Source organism: Bos grunniens, chromosome 27 (genome assembly GCF_055505025.1).
Source record: "Bos grunniens cultivar Pamir isolate PY7600 chromosome 27, Bosgru_T2T1.0, whole genome shotgun sequence".
NCBI classification, from domain to species: domain Eukaryota; kingdom Metazoa; phylum Chordata; class Mammalia; order Artiodactyla; family Bovidae; genus Bos; species Bos grunniens.
Genome location: NC_141191.1, coordinates 36050782 through 36075100, shown reverse-complemented (window position 1 = coordinate 36075100; position 24319 = coordinate 36050782). Strand labels below are relative to the sequence as shown.

The window sequence follows — 24319 nt, the reverse complement described above, 5'->3', positions numbered from 1 at the left end:
AGTGAAGTCGCTCAGTCGCGTCCAACCCTCAGCGACCCCATGGACTGCAGCCCTCCAGGCCCCTCTATCCATGGGACCCTCCCGGCAAGAGTACTGCAGTGGGGTGCCATTGCCTTGGCTTCCCAAAACCTTATATAAGATTAGCTGGCTTTCTTCAGAAAGACTGGGTTTACAATTGGCCCTTACAAGCAAATTGTAAGGTCATCATTTGTTTTGAGTAACATATCAAGCTCAATTTATAGTTTGTTCACAAGTTCACAATCTTTTCAACAGTTCAGCTCTTTTATGATTAGTTATGAGTTTAGACTTCTGACAGTTTCACTGACACAGCTGCAAGATTTTCAATTCAATATTTTCAATTCTTTAAATGTTTTTAAACTATTATCTACATTTTTATTTGCATATATTTAAATCCCAAAATGCCAAAACACAAGTGTAAATCTTGTAATGAATATTTTGGACAGTAGAAATTTCTCAACTGAAGAGAAGTTCCTTTTTGAAGTTCTTTGTGTGGTTTGCAATTGTTCTAAACATCAAACTTGATGGAAAGTCAAATATAAACCTGCATATACTAACGGCTAAGCAAAAGAAATAAATGATTTCCTCATATAATACCAAAGAAGGTGATATAACAAATTTGGGGGATTAAGAAAAATTCAGAGGAAGAAGATAAAAGAAATTGTAGCAGGCACCAGAATAGTTTTTCCCACTGTATATCATCAGTCTTTCTGCCCAAATGACTAAATGCACAACTATCATAAGTATTTATTTCAAAATTGTAAGCAAATTTTCAAGTGCCAGGTTAAAATCCACTGCGACAGTTAAAGAATGAAACAGCTCCCTTTGCAATTGCAGAAACATGAAAGATGGGCATGTGTCACCTTGTTGGAGCACAGCCATAGCTGCAAGTAATCACTATGCAGAAAAGAAAATTTTCTTTTTGTTTTTGCATAGTATTTTTCTAGTGAAACAAAAAAGAGCCTTGCTCACAAGGTTTCGCAAGTAAAATCCCTTCCAGATGAGACTTAGACAACAGGAAACTTTCGCAGAGATTCTCTTATAGAGTTGAATTATTAAGTAAAATACATGGTTTTGGGTGGAGAGAATAGTGATGACATGTTTAAGATCATCTAACAATCAAAGTGGAATAACTATGGTTCAGGCATCCCAAATGGAGTCAGGTGTCCACCAGCGGATGGGGTTTCAGACAAATTCTTGCATCACTGAGAATATGAATTTTCTGAACTGTATCAAACTCAAGGACACCACCAACCATTTTCAAAACCGTATCTGCTAGCAGCTGCTGGATGCAACCCTGTAGTTTCATGGGCCCCCTCTCCCAGCTATGTAATCATTTCAAACTCCAACCCTGATTCTTGCTTAATGGACACTCTTACTTCTTGCCAGCTCTAATCCTAATTCTTAACAATTTATGGAACCTAGTAGCTTTCTTCTACCATTTTGTAGTCTGGTGGAACATATTTCAAGTGCTTCTTGGATCTGTGTCTCCCAGGCTGCAGTCCTAACAAACACCAAATAAATGCTTTTTTTTTTTTTTTTTGCCTCAACACCTCTCATCAAAATGTTCCTCCTTGTGAACCTGTTCTGAGCACTCAGCTCTGCCTCCAAGAACTGAATTACTGCCCAACATCAGCAGCTATGGTCTTGATACTAAAAGCAATTTCACACAATTTAAGAAATACAAATATTATTTCCCAATTACATTATTTTCTGGATCTTTGATTGCCTCAGACGTTGAAATCTTTTCAGGAATTGTGGTCTGCACAAACTTTTTATGAAGATCTAAAAGAAAAACAACCAAAGTTATTCTGATACTTGTAATCTTACATTTTCATTTCTAAATCCAATTCTTCATGTGTTTTTCTACATTACCAACTTTTTTGTGTGTAATATATGCATTTGCTTTCCCTTTCTCCTGTCTTTTGGTCCTTCTTACCCATACATTTCTTAACCCTTTATAATCTTAAGGTTTGATTCTCTCTCTTTTCCTATCTTTAGGCAGGCAGTTTGACTAAGTAACAGTAACAAATTACACTGACCTAAGAGATATGGAAATTTAAAAAGTGGAATGCATCAAGAAACTGAGACCATTTGCAAGGGAAAAAAAGATACAGAATACTGAAGACAAAGGTGATCTGCAATTTTCCACGGAGAAGGTGGAGGACTGCAGTTACCAAGGAGGAACTCATTGATAAATGTCTTCTTCATGGCAGTGCAATTATTTCTAGAAGAGCAGAATTCTGAATGTTAAAAAGACCACATCTTTCCTTTTTTCCCATTTTACAGACAAGGAAATCACCCAGAGAAATGAAAAGATTTTCGCGCTGACGCTGCCTCTGCCTCCTTGGCTGCAGACCTCGAGGCCAGACGGCGTGGAAGGGAGGTCTGGGGCCCGATTCTGGACCGAAAAGGGCAGCCCTCCAACCCGAGAAGGCAAGGTTCTGGACTTACTGGGGCCTCCGTGCAGCCCCCTGAGGACGGTGAGAAGGACCAGAAGAAGGAACATGGCTCCGCTGACCTGGAGCCACACTGGCCCAACAGCGACGGTTGAGGCGATGCGGCGAATGGGGGCGCAGTGCGGGTGGGAGATGGCCGCGGCGCGCGAAGAAAAGGCGGGGAGCGGCTCCCGGTTGCCTCCGGGAGGGCCAGCGGGCGCACCTAGCGTTCAGCTGGTGGGCAGCTGCGGCTGAGGAGAGAGCATTCAGTTTCTTGTGAAGGAAGGAAAAGCTGCGCAAGTTACAGTTCTCAGATGAGGCTGGTTGGTGGTGCCTGGTTTTGGTTGTATCTTCGCCTTGGATTGACGGTTTTTGAAGTAGTTTCCAATTACAGTGAGGAGAGGGTGCAAAGGTAATGTATCATAATGCCATTTGCTAAAAATGTCTTTTCCTTACTTTACCTGCTGCTGCTGCTGCTGCGGCTGCTGCTAAGTCCCTTCAGTCGTGTCCGACTCTGTGCGACCCCATAGACGGCAGCCCACCAGGCTCCACCATCCCTGGGATTCTCCAGGCAAGAACACTGGAGTGGGTTGCCATTTCCTTCTCTGTTACATTACCTGGTGACTAATAAATATCAGATAACCTCACATACGCAGATGACACCACCCTTATGGAAGAAAGTGAAGAAGAACTAAAGAGCCTCTTGATGCAAGTGAAAGCCTCTTGATGAGAGTGAAAAAGTTGGCTTAAAGCTCAACATTAAGAAAACTAAGATCATGGCATCTGGTCCCATCACTTCATGGCAAATAGATGGGGAAACAGTGGAAACAGTGGCTGACTTTATTTTGGGGGGCTCCAAAATCACTGCAGATGGTGATTGCAGCTATGAAATTAAAAGACGCTTACTTCTTGGAAGCAAAGTTATGGCCAACCTAGACAGCATATTAAAAAGCAGAGACATTACTTTGTCAACAAAGGTCCATCTAGTCAAGGCTACAGTTTTTCCAGTAGTCATGTATGGATGTGAGAATTGGACTATAAAGAAAGCTGAGTGCTGAAGAATTGATGCTTTTGAACTGTGGTGTTGGAGAAGACTCTTGAGAGTCCCTTGGACTGCAAGGAGTTCCAACCAGTCCATCCTAAAGGAAATCAGTCCTGGGTGTTCATTGGAGAGACTCATGTTGAAGCTGAAACTCCAGTACTTTGGCCACCTGATGGGAAGAGTCAACTCATTTGAAAAGACCCTGATGTTGGGAAAGGTTGAAGGCAGAAGGAGAAGCGGACGACAGAGGATGAGATGGTTAGATGGCATCACTGACTCAATGGACATGAGTTTGGGTAAACTCTGGGAGTTGGTGATGGACAGGGAGGCCTGGCGTGCTGCGGTTCATGGGGTCGCAAAGAGTCAGACACGACTGAGTGACTGAACTAAACTGAATAAATATCAGCATGCTTTTTAAATTCCCAAATATTCAGGAATTAATAAGGAACAGAGAATTCCCAATAGATCCAAAACAGCACACAGGAAGCCTCCTGTTAAACGCTTCCTGACATAACACTAACAAATAATTCTTTAAAATAATCAAGTGGCAAGAAATAAAATCACAAGTCTTAGTATAAATAGTAGCATAGACACTTATTACCCACTCCAGTGTTCTTGCCTGGAGAATCCCAGGGACCAGGGAGCCTGGTGGGCTGCCGTCTATGGGGTGACACAGAGTTGGACACGACTGAAGTGACTTAGCAGCAGCAGCAGCAGCAGACACTTATTGCTCCAATTGACAAACTCTCCCAGGAAAGAACAAGAAAGGATTTTAAAAAATAGAAAAGACAAAACTATAATTAAGAGATAAGGAATAGAGAGTGTTAATAATAGTATTTTCCAGAAGGAGAAAAATTAAAATAATTAGAAGAAAATTAATTAAAGGGATAATGGGAAAACTCTTTCTCTTAATTTGAAAAATAAGAGAATGGCTTTAGAAAGAACCCAAGTATTAAAAAGTTAAGAGAAAAGGGAAAGACAAGGAGAGGACATTTGCAAAGTTTAATACCAACCAGGAATTACTATCTAGGATATCCAACATACCTGAGCACCCCGCCTACACACACACACACACACATAGACAAAGGTATGGGAGGAGACAGAAGGGGACAAAAAAATCCAGTAGCAATATAGGAAAACATTATGAATACATTTTTTTCATAAAGCATGATAAGTAAATGCCTAAAAGGATATAAAGAGATCTTTAGGCTAAATAGTAATCACAAATGAGCAAATTAAAACAACGATATATCACTTTCTAGCCAATAAATTAGCAAAAATTAGGGTAGTGAATTGGAGAAGGCAATGGCACCCACTCCAGTACTCTTGCCTGGAAAATCCCATGGATGGAGGAGCCTGGTAGGCTGCAGTCCATGGGATTTCGAAGAGTCGGACACAACTGAGGGACTTCACTTTCATGCATTGGTGAAGGAAATGGCAACCCACTCCAGTGTTCTTGCCTGGAGAATCCCAGGGATGGGGAGCCTGGTGGGCTGCTATCTATGGGGTCGTACAGAGTTGGACACTCTGTAGTGACTTAGCAGCTTAGCAGCAGGGTGGCGAATAGCATCAAGTGCGGGTAAGAATGAAGAGAAACATAAGACTTGGTTTGTAGGCATGTAAGCAGTAATAACCATTCCAGAGAACAATCTGGCAGTTTTCCAAGAATTTTTTTTTTTTTAAATATATTCTGTGATTTACCAAGTCCAGCCCTGGGGATGACTTCTGGTAAAGATTACACTAATGTGTAGTCTGATTCTTCACACAGAAAACAATTATAAATGCCTGGCAAAATACCTTTAAAAACCCAAAGGACCTGGAAAATGACCAAAGGCAGACACGAACTTGAATAGAGTTTACTCTTGGAAGATTACCTTTACATCTAGTAAGAGCTAAGAGTTTGTGTGGCTTTCTTGCCTGGTCATGTTCCACAACTACAACAGCTCAGGCAGGGAAAAACTGCATGCAGCCTCAATGGGAGCAGATCACACAGCATATGAAAAAATATTAATATAAAGCAGAAGATGCTTGTTATGGATTCCATCTTCTTAAATTTAAGACTTGTTTTCTGACCTGTTTGGGGAATGTTTGGGGAATATATAATCAAGAATGTGCATTCGTCTGCTTTGGGTGAAAAGTTCTGTATATGCCTGTTGGGTCCACATTGTCTGTACTGCTGTTCAAGTCTGCTGTTTATTGATTCTCTGTGTGTTTTACCTATTGTTTGAAATAGGGCACTGAAATCTCCTACTATTATTGCATTTCTTCTTTCAGATTTGTCTATACTTGTTTTATACACAAGGTGCTCTGATTTGGGATGCATGTATATTTACAATTGTTATCTCTTTCTGTTGAATTTACCCTTTTATCATTGTGTCATGATCTTTTTTTTGGCTCTAGAGGCAGTTTTTGATGTGAAGTCTGCTTCATCTGATTTAAATATAACCACTCCTTTCTTTTGGTTATCATTTGTGGGAAATATCTTTTTCTTCCTCTCACTTTAAAGTTATCATTTGTGGGAAATATCTTTTTCTTCCTCTCGCTTTAAGCCTATGTATACCTTCAATCTAAAGTGAGTTTCCTGTAGATAGCATACAGTGGGAGTTTGCTCTCATTTTTAATCATTCAGCCACTCTGTATCTTTTTATTGAGATGTTTAACCCACTTTCATTTAAAGTAATTATTGATGGGGAAGGATTTATTATTGTCATTTTATTAACAGTTTTGTATTTGTCTTGTAGTTGGTCACTCTCTTCTCTCATTATAGCAAACTAAAAAGCTCTTCACAGCAAAGGATACAGTTAACAAATGAAAAAGCAACATACAGAATGGGAAAAATACTTGCAAATCATATATTTGAGAAGGGGTTAATAACCAAAGTATGTTTGGAATTCATGTAACTCAATAGCAAAAAAAATCACAAATATTCCACTTACAAAATGGGCAAAATGAGCTGAATAGACATTTTTCTGAAGAAGACATATAATTACCAACAGATACATGAAAAAGTGTTGAACATCACTAATTATCAGGGAAATACGAATAAAAACCACAACAAGATAAAGTCTTACAACTTTTAGAATGGATATTACCAAAAAGATAAACAGGACAAGTATTATCAAGTGTGTGTGTGGAAAAATTGGAGCTGCAGTATGCTGTGGAAGAGAGAATATAAGCTGGTACAGCCATTAGGGAAAGCAGTATGGCAGTTTCTCAAAAATTAAAAATAGAATACCATATGATCCAGCAGTCTTACCTCTGGGCATATATCAGGAGTAAATTAAGTCAGTATCTCAAAGAAATATATGCATACCTATGTTCTTTGCAGCATAATTCATAATAGCCAAGATATGGAAATAACCTGTGTCCATAACAGACAAATGGATAAAGAAAACATGATATATTTATTCAGCTATGAAAAAGAAGGAAATCTCACCCTACTCACTCCTGCCCTTTCTCAGTCCTGCCATTTGTGACAACATGGATAACACAGAGGACATTTGTGAAGTTAGTTAAGACACAGAAAGATAAATACTGTATAATCTCATTTACATACGAGATTTCAAAAAGAATATTCATATTTACTTGACATTTACATATTTGACAACTACAAAACGTACACTTTTAGTGCACATGGAACATTCACCAGAATAGACCATAGAGTGGATCACAGCAAAACAACAGTTTCAGAGTATGAGAAGTATGCAAGTATGTTCTCTGACCATGACTAAATTAAGAAAAGATGAGACTGAAAATATCCAAATATTCAGAAATGAAACAACATACTTTTAAGAAATCCATAATTCTGAGATCAAACTAACACATCAGAACTTGTGAGATGTAGCTAAAGAGATTCATAGAGCAAATATATATCTTTAAATAAATTAGAAATGATTTAAAAACAATGAGCTAAACTTTCCCCTCAAGTATCTAGGAAATGAGCAAATATTAAGACATAAATCAATGAAACAGAAAACAAAGATGCATATAGTATCACCATAGTTAGGAATGAAAGAAGGGACATAACTTTAGCTCCTATAGACACTGTAAAGGATATTATGAACAACTTTATGACAAAAGATTGACCATTAAATGAAAAGGATAAGCTGCTTTAAAATAACCATTTCTGAAAAAAAATCACAATAAATGGAAAGTCTAAACAGTTCTCTGTTAAAGATATTGAATCCATAATTTAAAATCTTCCCACAAAAAAAGATCCAGTTTCATTGATGAATTTTGCCAAATATTTATTGAAAAACTGAACAATTTAATACATAGTTTCAGAAAAAGGAAAATGAGAGATATTTTTCCTAACTCAATTTATCAATCTTCGTATCAAACTCTGATAAGGTATTAATCTTTGCTCCTGAGACCAAATCCCAAGCTCTCTGGGTCCTTCTGTCTTCCGGGATTCATCCTGTGGGTCACTCAACCGAGGGGCACGAGAAAGGTGGCAAGCAGAATGTGAGGCCTGAGCAAGCACAGTTTACCTTAGCCCTGGTTCTGCAGTTGTGGGGAGAGAGGGGGGCAAATAGCTGTATTAACTGAGATCTGCATGCAGTCAGCCAAGTCCAGTGAGAAGGACCAGGAGGAGGAACACAGTCCACACACAGATCCTTCCCTGAGTAACAGCAGTTGATGCATATCCCCAGCCACTAGGGGCCTAGGCAATAAACCCAAGTGGGTGGTGGGGAAAGCTGTGGAGAAGAGCTCAGGGAGTCATGGGAGTTCAGATTGACTGTCTTCAGTCAAAGGCCCTGACATGGCAAAATTATGCCTCGGAGTGGGAGAGGAAATAAAAACAGACACTCCTGCAAATTGGTCCATCTTGGTTTATTGTTTTCCATCAGCTGTGACCAGAGAAGAAAAGGTCGAATTTTCATTTTTCAGTGAGACCCCGAGTGATATCCATTGCCTTCTGAAGGAATTGTTAGTTACTGTGGAAGAGAACAAAGACACATGTGCTTCAGTTCAGTCAGTCATTTCAGTTGCTCAGTCGTGTCCGACTCTTTGCGACCCCATGAATCCCAGCATGCCAGGCCTCCCTGTCCATCACCAACTCCAAGAGTTCACCCAAACTCATGTGCATCAAGTCAGTGATGCCATCCAGCCATCTCATCGTCTGTCATCCCCTTCTCCTCCTGCCCACAATCCCTCCCAGCATCAGGGTCTTTTCCAATGAATCAACTCTTTGCATGAGGTGGCCTAAGTATTGGAGTTTCAGCCTCAGCATCAGTCCTTCCAATGAACACCCAGGACTAGTCTCCTTTAGGATGGACCGGTTGGATCTCCTTGCAGTCCAAAGGACTCACAAGAGTCTTCTCTGCTTAGCTATTGATAAACAAGTAAATTACCTTCCACTGAAAAACATGCAGTTGGCATACTGCCAAATGAAAAATTCATATGGCAAAAAAAAAAAAGAATTCTAGGAATAAATTTTATAATTTTGCTTATGAAATTACTAAACTGTGAGTAGCTTATTAACTAGCAATTGTGATTTCTGGAGAAGCATCGTATTTAATGAGAAGTTCTTGCAAATGAGAAAATCTAACATTTTTTTCACATACAAAATGTTCTTGAATATAACAAGTTAAATCTTTGCATTGTTTTTAGAAATTTAAATACATATCAATTTTACTTTTTCCATATCTTGGAGCCAATCATTTTTTATTTTTTCATATTGTAAACAGTGTTTTGGTTTTGGTACTTGTAAACTCACAGGCCTTAGCATTTTGCCTATAGTACCTAATGGATAAAGTGAGTGCCTTTAATCATGAATTCATTTTATAAACTAATTTGCATATCATGTATCTTATTAGAGTCAACTACCCAGATAATCATGATGGTGTGATCACTGACCTACAGCCAGACATCCTGGAATGTGAAGTCAAGTGGGCCTTAGAAAGCATCACTACAAACAAAGCTTGTGGAGGTGATAGAATTCCAGTTGAGCTATTCCAAATCCTGAAAGATGATGCTGTGAAAGTGCTCCACTCAATAGGCCAGCACATTTGGAAAACTCAGCAGTGCCCACAGGACTGGAAAGGGTCAGTTTTCATTCCAATCCCAAAGAAAGGCAATGCCAAAGAATGCTCAAACTACCGCACAATTGCACTCATCTCACACGCTAGTAAAGGAATGCTCAAAATTCTCCAAGCCAGGCTTCAGCAGTATGTGAACCGTGAACTTCCTGATGTTCAAGCTGGTTTTAGAAAAGGCAGAGGAACCAGAGATCAAATTGTCAACATCTGCTGGATCATGGAAAAAGCAAGAGAGTTCCAGAAAAACATCTACTTCTGCTTTATTGACTATGCCAAAGCCTTTGACTGTGTGGATCACAAGAAACTGTGGAAGATTCTGAAAGAGATGGGAATACCACACCACCTGACCTGCCTCTTGAGAAATCTGTATGCAGGTCAGGAAGCAACAGTTAGAACTGGACATGGAACAACAGACTGGTTCCAAATAGGAAAAGGAGTTCATCAAGGCTGTATATTGTCACCCTGCTTATTTAACTTCTATGCAGAGTACATCATGAGAAACGCTGGGCTGGAAGAAACACAAGCTGGAATCAAGATTGCCGGGAGAAACATCAATAACCTCAGATATGCAGATGTCACCACCCTTATGGCAGAAAGTGAAGAGGAACTCAAAAGCCTCTTAATGAAAGTGAAAGTGGAGAGTGAAAAAGTTGGCTTAAAGCTCAACATTCAGAAAACGAAGATCATGGCATCCCATCCCATCACTTCATGGGAAATAGATGGGGAAACAGTGGAAACAGTGTCAGACTTTATTTTTCTGGGCTCCAAAATCACTACAGATGGTGACTGCAACCATGAAATTAAAAGACACTTACTCCTTGGAAGGAAGGTTATGACCAACCTAGATAGCATATTCAAAAGCAGAGACATTACTTTGCCAACAAACGTTTGTCTAGTCAAGGCTATGGTTTTTCCTGTGGTCACGTATGGATGTGAGAGTTGGACTGTGAAGAAGGCTGAGCGCCGAAGAATTGATGCTTTTGAACTGTGGTGTTGGAGAAGACTCTTGAGAATCCCTTGGACTGCAAGGAGATCCAACTAGTCCATCCTGAAGGAGATCAGCCCTGGGATTTCTTTGGAAGGAATGATGCTAAAGCTGAAACTCTAGTACTTTGGCCACCTCATGCGAAGAGTTGACTCATTAGGAAAGACTCTGATGCTGGGAGGGATTGGGGGCAAGAGGAGAAGGGGACGACAGACGATGAGATGGCTGGATGGCATCACTGAGTTGATGGACATGAGTTTGAGTGAACTCCAGGAGTTGGTGATGGACAGGGAGGCCTGGCATGCTGCGATTCATGGGGTCGCAAAGAGTCGGACATGACTGAGCAACTGATCTGATCTGATCTGATCTAATTCCATTTTATTCACAAAAGCAAGTTCCCAACAAACTTATAAGAACTTTATTGAACTGAAGAAAAAAGACTAAAGGTCTTTTATAAACGATTTAAATACTCAGTAATCAAGGTTAGTAAAGATTAATGCATTATTTTTGGTGAAGTACTTTACCAATTCACCAATAAATATTTCGGAATTAGTTGTGGATTATAAGCTTCATTTTAATTTAAAGCGTATTTATTTTAAGAGATAGTTCCTAATATATTTGCCTACTATTAAGGGTTTCACTGCTTTTCTGTGATTTGGTCTAAATAAATTTAAGCTTGAGACAATACACTCTGAAAAAAATAGATTTTTACAGCAGTTTCTTGTTTCCCTTCAAAATTGTAGTAAAAAAGGAAATATCTGCTACATTTTTAATACTCATTATTATCAAAAGTCAAAACCAAACTCTTGAGCCTCTTTTCTACTTTTATATCCACAGATTTCTTATTTCTGATCCCCCAACCAAAAGAATGAAAGAGTAAAAATATAAGTTGAAAATAAATTAACTAAGTTTAATCAACAGAGAACATAAAATAGGTAGTAAGATTAGGGAGAAAATTCAGTGATAAGAGTGGCATAAGTTTACCCTTCCTATCCTTTGCTACATCTGCTATTTTATATCTTCAAAACTTAAAGGAGATTTTGCTTACTACTCTGACCATGAAACTCCCCTATTTAACTTAGTAGAAAGTGAAGTGTTAGTCATTCATTCGTGTCTGACTCTGCGACCCCATGGACTGTAGCCCTCCAGGCTCCTCTGTCCATGGGATTCTCCAGGCAACAATACTGGAGTGGGTTAATACAGTTAGTTCTCCCTCAAACCAATAAAGGGATTTGTATATCTGGATTTGTCAGACTACTGTATATATAACCCATCTGATTTCTGGCTTAAAAAAATTTTTTTTCTCCTGGTAGTGTTTACCTGAGGAGTTGGTTCTATCAACATCTCCCACTGGTTTTCAAACTTTTTAAAATAGTGAAAAAAGGACAACATAATGGGTGCTATAACAGTGAGGCAGAGCAAATATGTCTGCTAGCTTATTAAATTTAACAGAAAGAATTATCCAAGAATGCTTTCTGGTTTATGCTAAACACAAGGACTGGATGAAGCACAAGCTGGAATCAAGATTGCTGGGAGAAATATCAATAACCTCAGATATACAGATGACACCACACTTGCAGCAGAAAGAGAAGAAGAACTAAAGAGCCTCTTGATGAAAGTGAAAGAGGAAAGTGAAAAAGTTGGCTTAAAACTCAACATTCAGAAAACTAAGATCATGGCATCTAGTCCTATCACTTCATGTCTAATAGATGGGCAAAACATGGAAACAGTGACACTTTATTTTGGGGGGCTCCAGAATCACTGCAGATGGTAACTGCAGCTAAGAAATTAAAAGATGCTTGCTCCTTGGAAGAAAAGTCATGACCAACCTAGACAGCATATTAAAAAGCAGAGACATTACTTTGCCAACAAAGGTCCATCTAGTCAAAGCTATGGTTTTTCCAGTAGTCATGTTTGGATGTGAGAGCTGGACTATACAGAAAGCTGAGCATCGAAGAATTGATGCTTTTGAACTGTGGCGTTGGAGAAGACTCTTGAGAGTCCCTTGGACTGCAAGGAGATCCAAACAGTCCATCCTAAAGGAAATCAGTCCTGAATATTCATTGGAAGGACTGATGTCGAAGCTGAAACTCCAATACTTTGGCCACCTGATGCGAAGAACTGACTCTTCTGAAAAGACCCTGATGCTGGGAAAGACTGAAGGTGGGAGAAGGGGACGACAGAGGATGAGATGGTTGGATGACCGACTCAACGAACATGAGTTTGAGTAAGCTCCGGGAGTTAGTGATGGACAAGGAGGCCTGGCATGCTGCAGTCCGTGGGACCACAAAGAGCTGGACACGACTGAGCAACTGAACTGAAACACAAGCTAGACTAATGGGTTAACACTCCAGACCACACACTTCAAATGTGATATATATTGTCCTAGGATGGTGATTATCCCTGTCTTGAATACCACTTCCAGTAGAAGATGACTATGCAAATGACGTATTTTACCATGAGAGATAATGTGAGGGGACAGTTGGAGTAGTTATAACGTCAATCATGTGTGTATGTGAAGTTCAAGATGTATGTGATATTCATCCACTACACAAGTATTTAGTGAGCATTTACTCTGCTAGGTGCTAACCACAAGTTGGTTAGCAAAGTACACATGGTCATTATATTCAAGCAATTTCAGAGCTTATTGGCAAAGTAATGCACTAGGGGAGCATCAGTTTGGAAGTATTAGTGTTTGAGCTGCTGCTGCTGCTACTTCTGCTAAGTCGCTTCAGTCGTGTCCGACTCTGTGCGACCCCACAGACGGCAGCCCTCCAGGCTCCGCCCTTCCTGGGATTCTCCAGGCAAGAACACTGGAGTGGGTTGCTATTTCCTTCTCCAATGCATGAAAGTGAAAAGTGAAAGTGAAGTCGCTCAGTGGTGTCTCACTCTTCACAACCCCATGGACTGCAGCCTACCAGGCTCCTCCATCCGTGGTATTTTCCAGGCAAGAGTACTGGAGTGGGTTGCCATTGCCTTCTCCAAGAAAGTAAAAGTGAAGTCGCTCAGTAGTGTCCGACTCTTTGCGACCCTGTGGGCTGTAGCCCACCAGGCTCCTCCGTCCATGGGATTCTCTAGGCAAGAGTACTGGAGTGAGTTGCCAGTTCCTTCTCCAGCGAGTGTTTGAGCGCTATATTACAAATCCGTCGGTAATGGTGAGAGTGGAGGCAATAAAGAACATCTGCCTTTTTCTTCACACTTAGTTTGGAGGAAGCAATGTCTGTAAAAGAGTAACTATGTTAGGAGACATTATAAAAAAAAAAGAACAAAATAAAGGAAATAGAAATGTCAACAGCTTCCTGAATGGAGGGAGTGACGTCATCAGGGAGGATGGAAACTATCTAATGCAGGGGTGCAGCCTGAAAACCATCTGTGGGTATAAAGTAGATTTTGGAATATCAGTGGATTGAACGTAACTAAAAGAAGACACTTTAAGGGAAATGCCAAGCAGTACAAGTAAATGAAAACTCTATAAGGGAGAAAAGAAGATTAGCAGATCAGTAAATATTTGATGACTTTGGAAGGATCACAAGGCCACACAGGAAACTGAAAACTCACGAGAACTCTGAATTAACACAATTGTGGGCTGTTGGATTGGGGAGGGGAGTGTAAAACATGTAGAATTTCAGTTTGTTTATAATAACTGTCTCTTAGATAAACTCCTCTTAAGAGTGGTAATAATTTACTCAGTTGCTCATATTGAGTTTTTGAGTATAAATGTGATCTAAAAATAAATAAATATTTCTCTTTGTGTATTTCATCACAAAACATGCACAAAAAATGCTCTGATTCTGTTAATTTCACAAAATAATTATAAATATCTTGTCTCTCATTAGACTTAACTAGTTTTTCCCTATGTATCAAAAAAGTAGGCAACCAATAAAAATTTAGTAAACTGAAGAAAAGACTAAGTTCATTAATACTCATTCCCAGAATGGAAAATATTAATAAGTTGTTTTTACTGCAGTACTTCATCGATTGTAGCTGCTCAAAAATATTAAGCAATTATTTGTTGATTTTCAACTTTGACTTACTTATAAAAAACATTTCCTAAGTCACTTACCTGCTGCGATTTGTTTGGGGACTACTTTCTGACTTCGATCTAAATAAAAACAAAAATGTCTAAAGTTAATATGAAGAAACATGCCTACCTTAAGAATGACAATCAAGCCATTTTATACCTGAACTACTCTAGTAGAAATGTACATATTCCAGTGGGTTATGCTATCATCCCTCACTCCGTGTAGGTGAATTAATATCCTAGAAGAGATGAATTATGTTGACAAGGTTCCAGGATGAGAGATAGTATGAGAGGGAGAAATGGAGGCTGTTAAAGCGTTACACATACATACGTGTGTGTGTCGTGTATTTGTCTTTATACTTTTGTGTTTGTGGACTTTTTTTTGTCTGGCCGCCTGTGTGCATGTCTGTGGAAAAGCTTAATTAATTAATTCCTTTATTCAACAAACGTTTAGTGAGCACTTACCATAAACCAAGAACTGTGCTACATGCTGGCCATGCAGTGTGAAGCAAGATAAATATGGCCTTTATCCTTTATGATAACAGTGTAATAAGACATACATCCAATGTGAGGAAAAGGTAACTATGTTTAAGGATCATATGATAACTCCCTGACACCGAGAGGACATACTAATGAAAATCAATTTTTATTTTTAGCTTAGTGAGAGTAACTCATGACTCCATAAGTGTCACTGAAAGGAAAAGATCATGATAATGAAAGAGAGATAAAGGATAAGAAAAGAAGGCATTATAATGGAAGAGGAAGACCTATTCAGAACAAATGAAATTAAATGGCCCTGTTGTACAATCTAGACATCCTACTCTGTACATTTGGGTGTGTCTGGGACAGCAGTATACTTTGGAATCACGAGGGCACAGGAGCACACTCCAGTATTCTTGCATGCAGAGTCCCACGGACAGAGGAGCCTGGCAGGCTACAATCCATAGGGTTGTAAAGAGTTGGACACCACTGAAGCAACTGAGCATGCACACACGCACGGACGCAGGTGGAGTAACACCATCCCAAACTGTTGGATGTGGAAAACTAAACAATTATTCTATTATTACACAGACATATCCACCTTTCAGGAAATGGAGGGAGACTTAATTAAAACTACTTGTAACTGTATATATCACTGAGTCCCTTTGCTCTTCACTTGAAACTGTCACAATTAATTTTTGGTTAATTAGTTATACCCCAATACAAAATTAAAAAGTTTTTAAAAAACTACTTTGTAATTCTGAAAGGCTATGTAACACACAGAATTATTATTCCCTTTACAACCTTTTTCTTCAGCAAATTTTTCTCAAGTGACCAGGGTAAGCACTCATTCAGTTGTTCAAGAGCATACATATTGGGTTTCTAGAGTCTCCAAATAAAGAAGTGAACTTCTCCATTTATGAGTTAGCACCATAAACATTTTATCAATCATTTACTCCTTTGTTTCCCCAGAATAAACTCCCAAAATACATTAACAAACTGAAGAAAGCATTTATTTATTTAGACAAACACTCACTGGTTATTGGTTAGAAAATACTAAAAGGAATTTGTGTGTGTGTGTGTGTGCTGTGCTAAGTTGCTTCAGTTGTGTCCGACTCTGCAACCCTATGGACTGTAGCCTCCCAGGCTCCTCTGGCCAAGGAATTCTCCAGGCAAGAATACTGTAGTGGATTGCCATGCTCTCCTCCAGGGGGTCTTCCTGACCCAGGGATCAAACCTGTGTCTTTTATGTCTCTTGCACTGGCAGGCAGGTTCTTTGTTCACTACTAAAAATATTAAGGGGAAAGAGAACCAACCATCTCTTTTAGAAGCTATATGTGTAGTATGCCTTATCAATTGTTGCTGTGCAATAAATACTTAGCAAGTACTTGTTGAATATCAATTTGTTCATCTTAAGAAATCCTTTCTAATTCACTTACCTGACAGTATCTGATTGGCTGCTACTTTCTGATGTGGACCTAAATGAAAGTGAAAAATAATGCTTCAAAGTTAATACTTTAAAAAAAGTGTGCCTCTGTAACCAATGAATGTCAGGACATTTTGTAACCTACATTAATTCTTTTATACCACTCATCACCACTAATGAATCATTTCAAAAGATTACTAAGTGAGTCTGCAAATAATAGCATTGCTTTTTATCCATATACCATGTCCATAGAGAGCACAAATTTCAAATTCCCAAATAGAAAGGGGAGCAAGAAAACTGATTCGTCACTTCTCAGAACATGTGCTTGATTCCGAATACCTGATTCTGGCCTCTAGGTTCTACCCTGATGTGTTACCCACTGGTAAACAAATTACTGCAGGTGGTGATTTAAAACCCTCACTGACTTCTAAACAATTAGGCAGACCGTAGTTGACAGGGTAATCTCCACCTCCTATTTGACACATAGAGAAATGGTGTAAAAATAACACAAAATCCTAATGAAAATTTAAGGGAAAGAAGTGATATTTCTAATGATAGTTTGAAAAAGAGGAAATAGAAAGCATAAAAGGTAAACGGGAAAATATTGGGTCAAGTTCCTGATTTTTTACAAAAAGTCTCTACCAGAATACATTATAACAAAATAACAACTCTAAGGCCAATGTATAAATGTAGAGGTTGTGATAGGCAGAATTCTAAAACGGCCCCCTAAGATTCCCATTCCTTGGTTATTTAAATACTCTTCAAAGTACTGCTCTGAAAAGATTTTGCAAATGTAATTAAAGCTCCAAATCTGTTGGCCTTAAAACAGAGAGATGATTTTGGTGGGTCTGACCCAGTCAGGTCAGCCCTTTACAAGTAGAGTTTTCTCTTGCTGGTAGAAAGGAGAAGTTAAGAGACAGTCAAAGCCTTAGGAAGACTTCTATGCCCTTATTTTTTTAAAGGTGAAGGGAGGTACCTGAGTAGCAACGCAGGTGGCCTCTGAAAGAGAGAGAAGGGCCCCAAGCAGACAGGCAACACAGAAAGATATACCTCAGACCTAAAGCTGCAGGAAATTGGGTTTTTCTTACAAGGTTTTCCCAGCCTGGCCTTCAGGTCAGCCTTGTGACAACCCAGTCAAATCCACCTGGATTTCCTACTTACAGAACTTCCACACAGGAAACGAATGTGATTTAAGTTACTAAGTGTGTGGTAATTTGTTACACAGCAGCAGAAATATAAAAATTAGGTGAAAGTCACATTAATCTTAAAGGAATAAATGAATCAACACACTAGCAAAAGATTTATCATCATCAGTAATAAATGCCACACTACACTTACATACCTTTAAATAGTGGAAACAAAATAACTCTCAACATAGAAGTTCATACGAAGAAACCAACAAAACAAGCAATTATCCTCTAATTAAAAATTAAAAAAAATAAAACCCAGATGTCAGCACACACACAAGAAGTCCATACTACCTAAACCCACATTTGAGAATGAAATAGGCATAATTTTAGGTGGATAAGATAAACAGTTTGCTACACAAAGACTCACTGATGGAAATGTTAAGAGATGTACTTCACCAAAAGGGAGATTGAACATCAAAATATGGTATTAAATTAAAAAAAGAATAATGAGTAAATAAAGTGACAAAAATGTAGTTAAATCTTGGTATGTTTTGATTAAATATCATAATGATTAAATATAATAATAATGATAACTCTGACATATTTGTATCAGGTTAAAATTCAGAAGTAACTAAAAACCAGATGATAATACTATGAAAGAGTGAATAAAAGAGTATAAGGTTTAATGGGCTAATATCCATAAATTGTTAGAAGAAGATTATAAGTACTTTTATACCTAAAATTATAACTTTATATTTAAATAATTTAATAAAACACAATATAATAACATAATAATTAAAGAATATCACTAAAAGAATACAACTAGAACACATAATGACCAAATTGATAGAAGGAACGAAAAAACATTGAAAGCACAATCAATAAAATGGAATACAACAAATAAAAGAAAATATTGAAAAAGCATGAGAAATAGAACAAAACAAAATGGCAGAATTTACTCTAAACATATCAGCAAATATAAGTACATAGACATACTAAATTCAATTACTGAGACACTTGAGGTTACAGATTTTAAAATATCATTGGCAGGCTATTTTCAAGAGACCAAATTAAATAAAAGGTTGAAAGTAAGGGGACTGAAAAGTTATATCAGATAAACTGAAATGTTGGTATGCTGCTGCTGCTCAGTCGTCTCAGTCATATCTGACTCTGTACAACCCTGTGGACTGCAGCCTGCCAGGCTCCTCTATCTGTGGGATTCTCTAGGCAAGAGTACTAGAGTGGGTTGCCATGGCCTCTGCCAGGGGTCTTCCTGACCCAAGGATCGAACCTGGGTCTCCTGCATTGCAGGCAGATTCTTTACCACTGAGCCACCAGGGAAACCCTGAATGTAGGTAGGCCAGTTATAAATCAGTAAGGACTGAATTTATTATTTAAGAAATATTAATGGGGACAATATGCTATCCATTACTGATTTAAAAAAAAAACACAGGAAGTAGATATAATTAGTTCTTACCAATCCATAACTACTATAGAAATTTATACATGAGTTTAGTCATGTACAGTCTATCAAATATCAGGCATTTGCTTGCTTGTTTACCCAATCTGTACATGAATACAACCCAAGCTGTGGTTTCTTTGGTAGCTCAGTCAGTAAAGAATCTGCCTGCAATGCAGGAGACCTGGGTTCAATCCCTGGGACAGGAAGATCCCCTGGAGAAGGAAATGGCAACCCATTCCAGTGTTCTTGCCTGGAAAATCTCATGGACAGAGGAGCCTGGAGGGTTACAGTCAATGATGTTGCAAGGGTCAGACACAACTGACTAAACCTCACATACATCCTTTTTTCTTTACTAATTATACATATTCTAAATTTTATTAGAGTCAGCCATTTTATTCCTTATTTCCTCAGAAAAAATAGTATTTATTTAAATGAATAGAAGACTAATTTACTATAAACTAAATTACTATATATTAGTAGCCGGGTTTTCAGAGGATTACTTTACCAACTGTAGCTAGACATTGTGAATTACTAATTCATTCTTAATTTTCAGCATGTGTCTTAAGATGCCTTACAGTTTACCTCCCTGGTGACATTTCTGTGAGTGTCACCTTCTGACCTGGACATTAAACGAATGGAAAATAGTGTCCAAAATTAGTCGTAAGAGAGCCTGTCAACTGCATAAATAAAAGGCCATTTTATAAGCTGTATTACCTCTTTTACAAGATTAGTTACCAAAAAAGAAAACAATGTGCAAGGTCACTAAACAGAGATGCAAATAAGTAAACTTTCTTATATACCTGCGTACCTCATCCATAAAAAGTATATTTCAAACCTGCAATGAGGACATTATCAATAAGGCACAGATTTGACTTTTCTTTATCACTTCTGAACACAGAATATAGGTTTGATCCTGAATGCCTGATTCTGACCTTTATACCCCAACTTTTAACTTTTTATTCATTGATAAAGAAATGCTACATTTTATAAGGTAAAATCCATACGGACTTCTAGACAATCTGACAGACTGAACTGGTGGGAAAATTTCCCTTTCCATTCCTCATAGAGGAGGTCTGAAAAAAAACAGCATGAATAGTTAACACATAACTGAGGTTAATAAGAAAAGAATTCTGTTGGTGCTAGTAAAAATGAAGAAACAGAGTTCAAAGGGTAAACAGGAGCTAAAAGTGAATGACTGCAGGGGTGTCTAAACCAGTGATACAACTTTGGGACTAGAGATTCAATAGTCATTCCTTAGAAGGAGTTAGGAGGACTTTGCATGTAGGGAAACTAAGTGAGGTCCTTAACTGGAGCCACTTAACCTGGGAACCATGAAGGGTCATACCACCCATTCAACAGGGATAGTAAAAATCCTGATCAGTGGCCTTTGGAATGCAGCAGGGAAAATGGAGATATGCAACATGCAAGGACAGATGGGAGTAAGTGCATCACTGAGGAGTCCCAAGCCTCCAAAAAACGCACTTTCAGGATGCCAGTTCACACTCCTACAAATGCTTGAACACCATGCAGAGCATTTGCTTTAAATATTTTTGCTTTAAAAGAAGCAAAAATGAAACCACCCACATGTGTGAGTCTTCAAAACAGGGCATGCTGAATTCTCATGGGAAAATCATAAATATTGAAGAGAAAAGAGTCTATGATTACAAAGCCCTAGTAATTAACATCAGCAGCCATAGCCAAACAATGAGCTCATACACCAAGAAATACAAATGATTAAAAAAAACTCTGAGAATATTTAGAATCTCCATAGAGATTTTTGCAAGAATAGAATCCGTAAGTCTAGAACAGGACTGAGAAGGAAGAAATGGTGATATGAGAGAATGATCTGAAAAAATCAAACAGAATATGAGATGGAGAGATACCTACAAAAGTGCAGTTACAAACCACAAAGATACAGTTCCAATACTGATCAAAATGGAGTAACAGGATTTACACTTCTGCCTGAAACAACTGAAAATCTGGACAAAACATGTTACATACTGGTTTTCAGATACTGAATATTCGGCAAGATAGTGATCTATGAGAGAAGGAAATAAAGACCCATGATTGCCCCTTCTTACTGCAAGGAAGACTTTCCATGCGGTAACACAGCAATGGGAAGCCAGGCAGAGAAAGAAGTCTCCCCAAAGTGAGGTGATACCATCTGGGGAGACCAAGACAGCTACTATTCTCTGTTAGCCTTTGCCCTGTTTCATTTTGTACTGCAAGACAAAATTTGCCTACTACTCCTGGTATCTCTTGACTTCCTATTTTTGTATTCCAATCCTGTGATGAAAAGGACACCTTTTTTGGTGTTAGTTCTAGAAGATCTTGTAGGTCTTCATAGAATCGGTCAATTTCAGCTTCTTCAGCATTAGTGGTTGGGGCATAGACTTGTGTGAAGGTGAATGGTTTGCCTTGGAAACGAACCAAGATCATACTGTCGTTTTTGAGATTGCACCCAAGTACTGCACTTTAGACGCATTCATTGACTACATGAGGTCTACTCCAATTCTTCTAAGGGATTCTGGCCCACAATAGTAGATATAATGGTCATCTGAATTAAATTCGCCCATTAACACCCATTTTGGTTCACTGATTCCTAAGATGTCAATGTTCAACCTTGCCATCTTCTGCTCGACCATGTCCAATTTACCTTGATTCAGGGACCTAACATTCCAGGTTTCTAGGCAATATTGTTCTTTACAGCATTGGACTTTACTTTCACCACCAGACACATTCACACTGAGCATCATTTCCATTTTGACCCAGCCACTCCATTTTTTCTGGAGCTATTAATAATTGCCCTCTGCGCTTCCCCAGTAGCATATTGGACACCTTCTGACCAGGGGGGCTCATCTTCCAGTGTCATACATTTTTGCTTTTTCATACTGTTCATGGGGTTCTCGCACTGAGAACACTGGAGTGGGTTTGCCACTTCCTCCCCCAGTGTACCAGAATTTAACAGCACTCTACACTATGACCTATCTGTCTTGTGTGGGCTTGAACAGCATTTCACTGAGTTATGCAAGCCCCTTCACCACAAGGCTGTGATCCATGGGGAAAAAAATGTATACACACACACACACACACACACACACTCAAAAAATAAGTGCAAGTCTCTCAGTTATGTTTGACTCTTTGTGACCACCCCATGGACTATATATATGTGTGTAAACACTGGTGAATATGAATAAGGTCTATCAGTTCAGTTCAGTCGCTCAGTCAGGTCCGACTCTTTGTGACCCCACGAACCGCAGCATGCCAGGCCTCCCTGTCCATCACCAACTCCTGGAGCTTACTCAAACTCATGCCCATCGAGTCAGTGATGCCATCCAACCATCTCATCCTCTGTCATCCCCTTCTTCTCCCGCCTTCAATCTTTCCCAGAATCAGGGTCTTTTCCAATGAGTCAGTTCTTCGCATCAGGTGGCCAAAGTACTGGAGTTTCAACTTCAGCATCAGTCCTTCCAATGAATATTCAGGACTGGTTTCCTTTAGGATGGACTGGTTGGATCTCCTTGCGGTCCAAGAGACTCTCAAGAGTATTCTCCAACACCACAATTCAAAAGCATCAATTCTTCGGTGCTCAGCTTTTTTATAGTTCAACTCTCACATCCATTCATGACTACTGGAAAAACCATAGCCTTGACTAGATGGACCTTTGTTGGCAAAGTAATGTCTCTGCTTTTGAATATGCTATCTAGGTTGGTCATAACTTTTCTTCCAAGGAGTAAGCATCTTTTAATTTCATAGCTGCAATCACCATCTGCAGTGATTTTGGAGCCCAAAAAAATAAAGTCAGCCACTGTTTCCACTGTTTCCCCATCTACGTGATGGGACCAGATGCCATGATCTTAGTTTTCTGAATGCTGAGCTTTAAGGCCTATAGTTTAACTGATAAAACTATACTAATACCAGTCCCCTGGCTGTGAAAATTCAGTTAATGTAAGATGCTATCATTGATAAAACCTAAGTGACTCGATGGACATGAGTCTGAGTGAATTCCGGGAGTTGGTGATGGACAGGGAGGCCTGGCATGCTGCGATTCATGGGGTCACAAAGAGTCGGCCATGACTGAGCGACTGAACTGAACTGAACTGAAGTGATAGAGCCAAGAAACTCTATGCCACTTTTGCAACTTTTTATATTTCTTGGTGGTGGTTTAGTCACTAAGTTGTGTCCAACTCTTGCGACCCCATGAACTGTAGCCTGCCAGGCTCCTCTGACAATGGGATTCTCCAGGCAAGAATACTGGAGTGAGTTGCCATTTCCTTCTCCAGGGCATCTTCCCAACCCAGGGATAGAACCAGAGTCTCCTGCATTGCAGGCAGATTCTTTACCAACTGAGCTAAGAGGGAAGCCTTTTATATTTCTTAAATTATCTCAGAACTAAATTTAAAAGAAAGGAATGGTAAAGCAAAGAATCTGGAAAATGTAACAGGAAATTCTAATAAATGTTAACTAAATATAACAATGATAATTATAAAAAACACAAAATTTATTTGGAGGAAACTGAAAAACCAAATGATAAATAGATCAAAAAAGATAGATTAGTGTTACAAGGCCAAGATCCTTGTCTTATTCAGAAGACTACATATAATGATTAAATTAAGACATTGTATATATATAACATTTGCTACAAATACAAGTTACCAAAAACCATTAAAACAATAAAAACAGAATTAAAAATGTACAAAATAGTAAAAGAAGCCAGAAAAATCATAATAAAAAAATGGAATTGGGGAAAAGGAAATAATGCCAAAAAAGAGGATAGTAAGTAGGAAGAAAATAAGATGGTAAATTTCAACATGAATATCTGCGATCATACATTAAGCATATAAATATGAAAACTCTACTACTATATTTTTCATATAAAGGCTGTTTATAGGATATCAACTAAAATCTAAGAAAGATTGAAAATAAGGGATGAAAAATATGTAATAGGTAAATCTAACTTGCATAAAGCAAGGTGGGATACAACAATATAAAAGAGTAAAAACAGAATTTAAGATACAATTGTTAATGATGAAAAGAAAATACACCAAGAATATATAACTACACTGAATGTTATATATTTATTCATTGCCTGGTGGCTCAAATGGTAAAGACTCTGCCTGCAATGCGCAGCAAGACCCAGGTTCGATCCCTGGGTCAAGAAGAGTGCCTGGAGAAGGGAATGGCAGCCCACTCCAGTATTCCTGCATGGAGAATCCTATGGACAGAGGAACCTGGTGGGCTACAGTCCACAGGATTGTGAACAGTAGGACATGACT

General features: G+C 38.7%; 2 protein-coding genes across 5 annotated transcripts in view; both read right to left on the bottom strand.

Annotated features, from left to right (window-relative positions):
• LOC147343796 (disintegrin and metalloproteinase domain-containing protein 5-like) overlaps positions 1 to 2542 on the bottom strand; it is a 124738-nt gene extending 122196 nt beyond the window's left edge. Inside the window, 2 exon segments of the mRNA XM_086380423.1 lie at positions 1724 to 1803; positions 2473 to 2542. Of these exon segments, the coding sequence (XP_086236549.1) occupies positions 1724 to 1803; positions 2473 to 2527 (135 nt within the window). The 5' untranslated portion in view covers positions 2528 to 2542.
• Positions 2543 to 8316: 5774 nt separating this feature from the next.
• ADAM32 (ADAM metallopeptidase domain 32) overlaps positions 8317 to 24319 on the bottom strand; it is a 180539-nt gene continuing 164536 nt past the window's right edge. For all 4 annotated transcript variants that reach the window (XR_015156223.1, XR_015156224.1, XR_015156225.1 and 1 more), the window contains 3 exons: positions 16465 to 16503; positions 14588 to 14626; positions 8317 to 8435 (listed from right to left, as the gene is read on the bottom strand). Coding sequence is in view for 1 of the 4 variants with exons in the window: in XM_086380389.1 (XP_086236515.1) it covers positions 8429 to 8435; positions 14588 to 14626; positions 16465 to 16503 (85 nt within the window). In the remaining 3 variants the exon portion in view is untranslated. The remainder of the gene's footprint in view (positions 8436 to 14587; positions 14627 to 16464; positions 16504 to 24319) is intronic.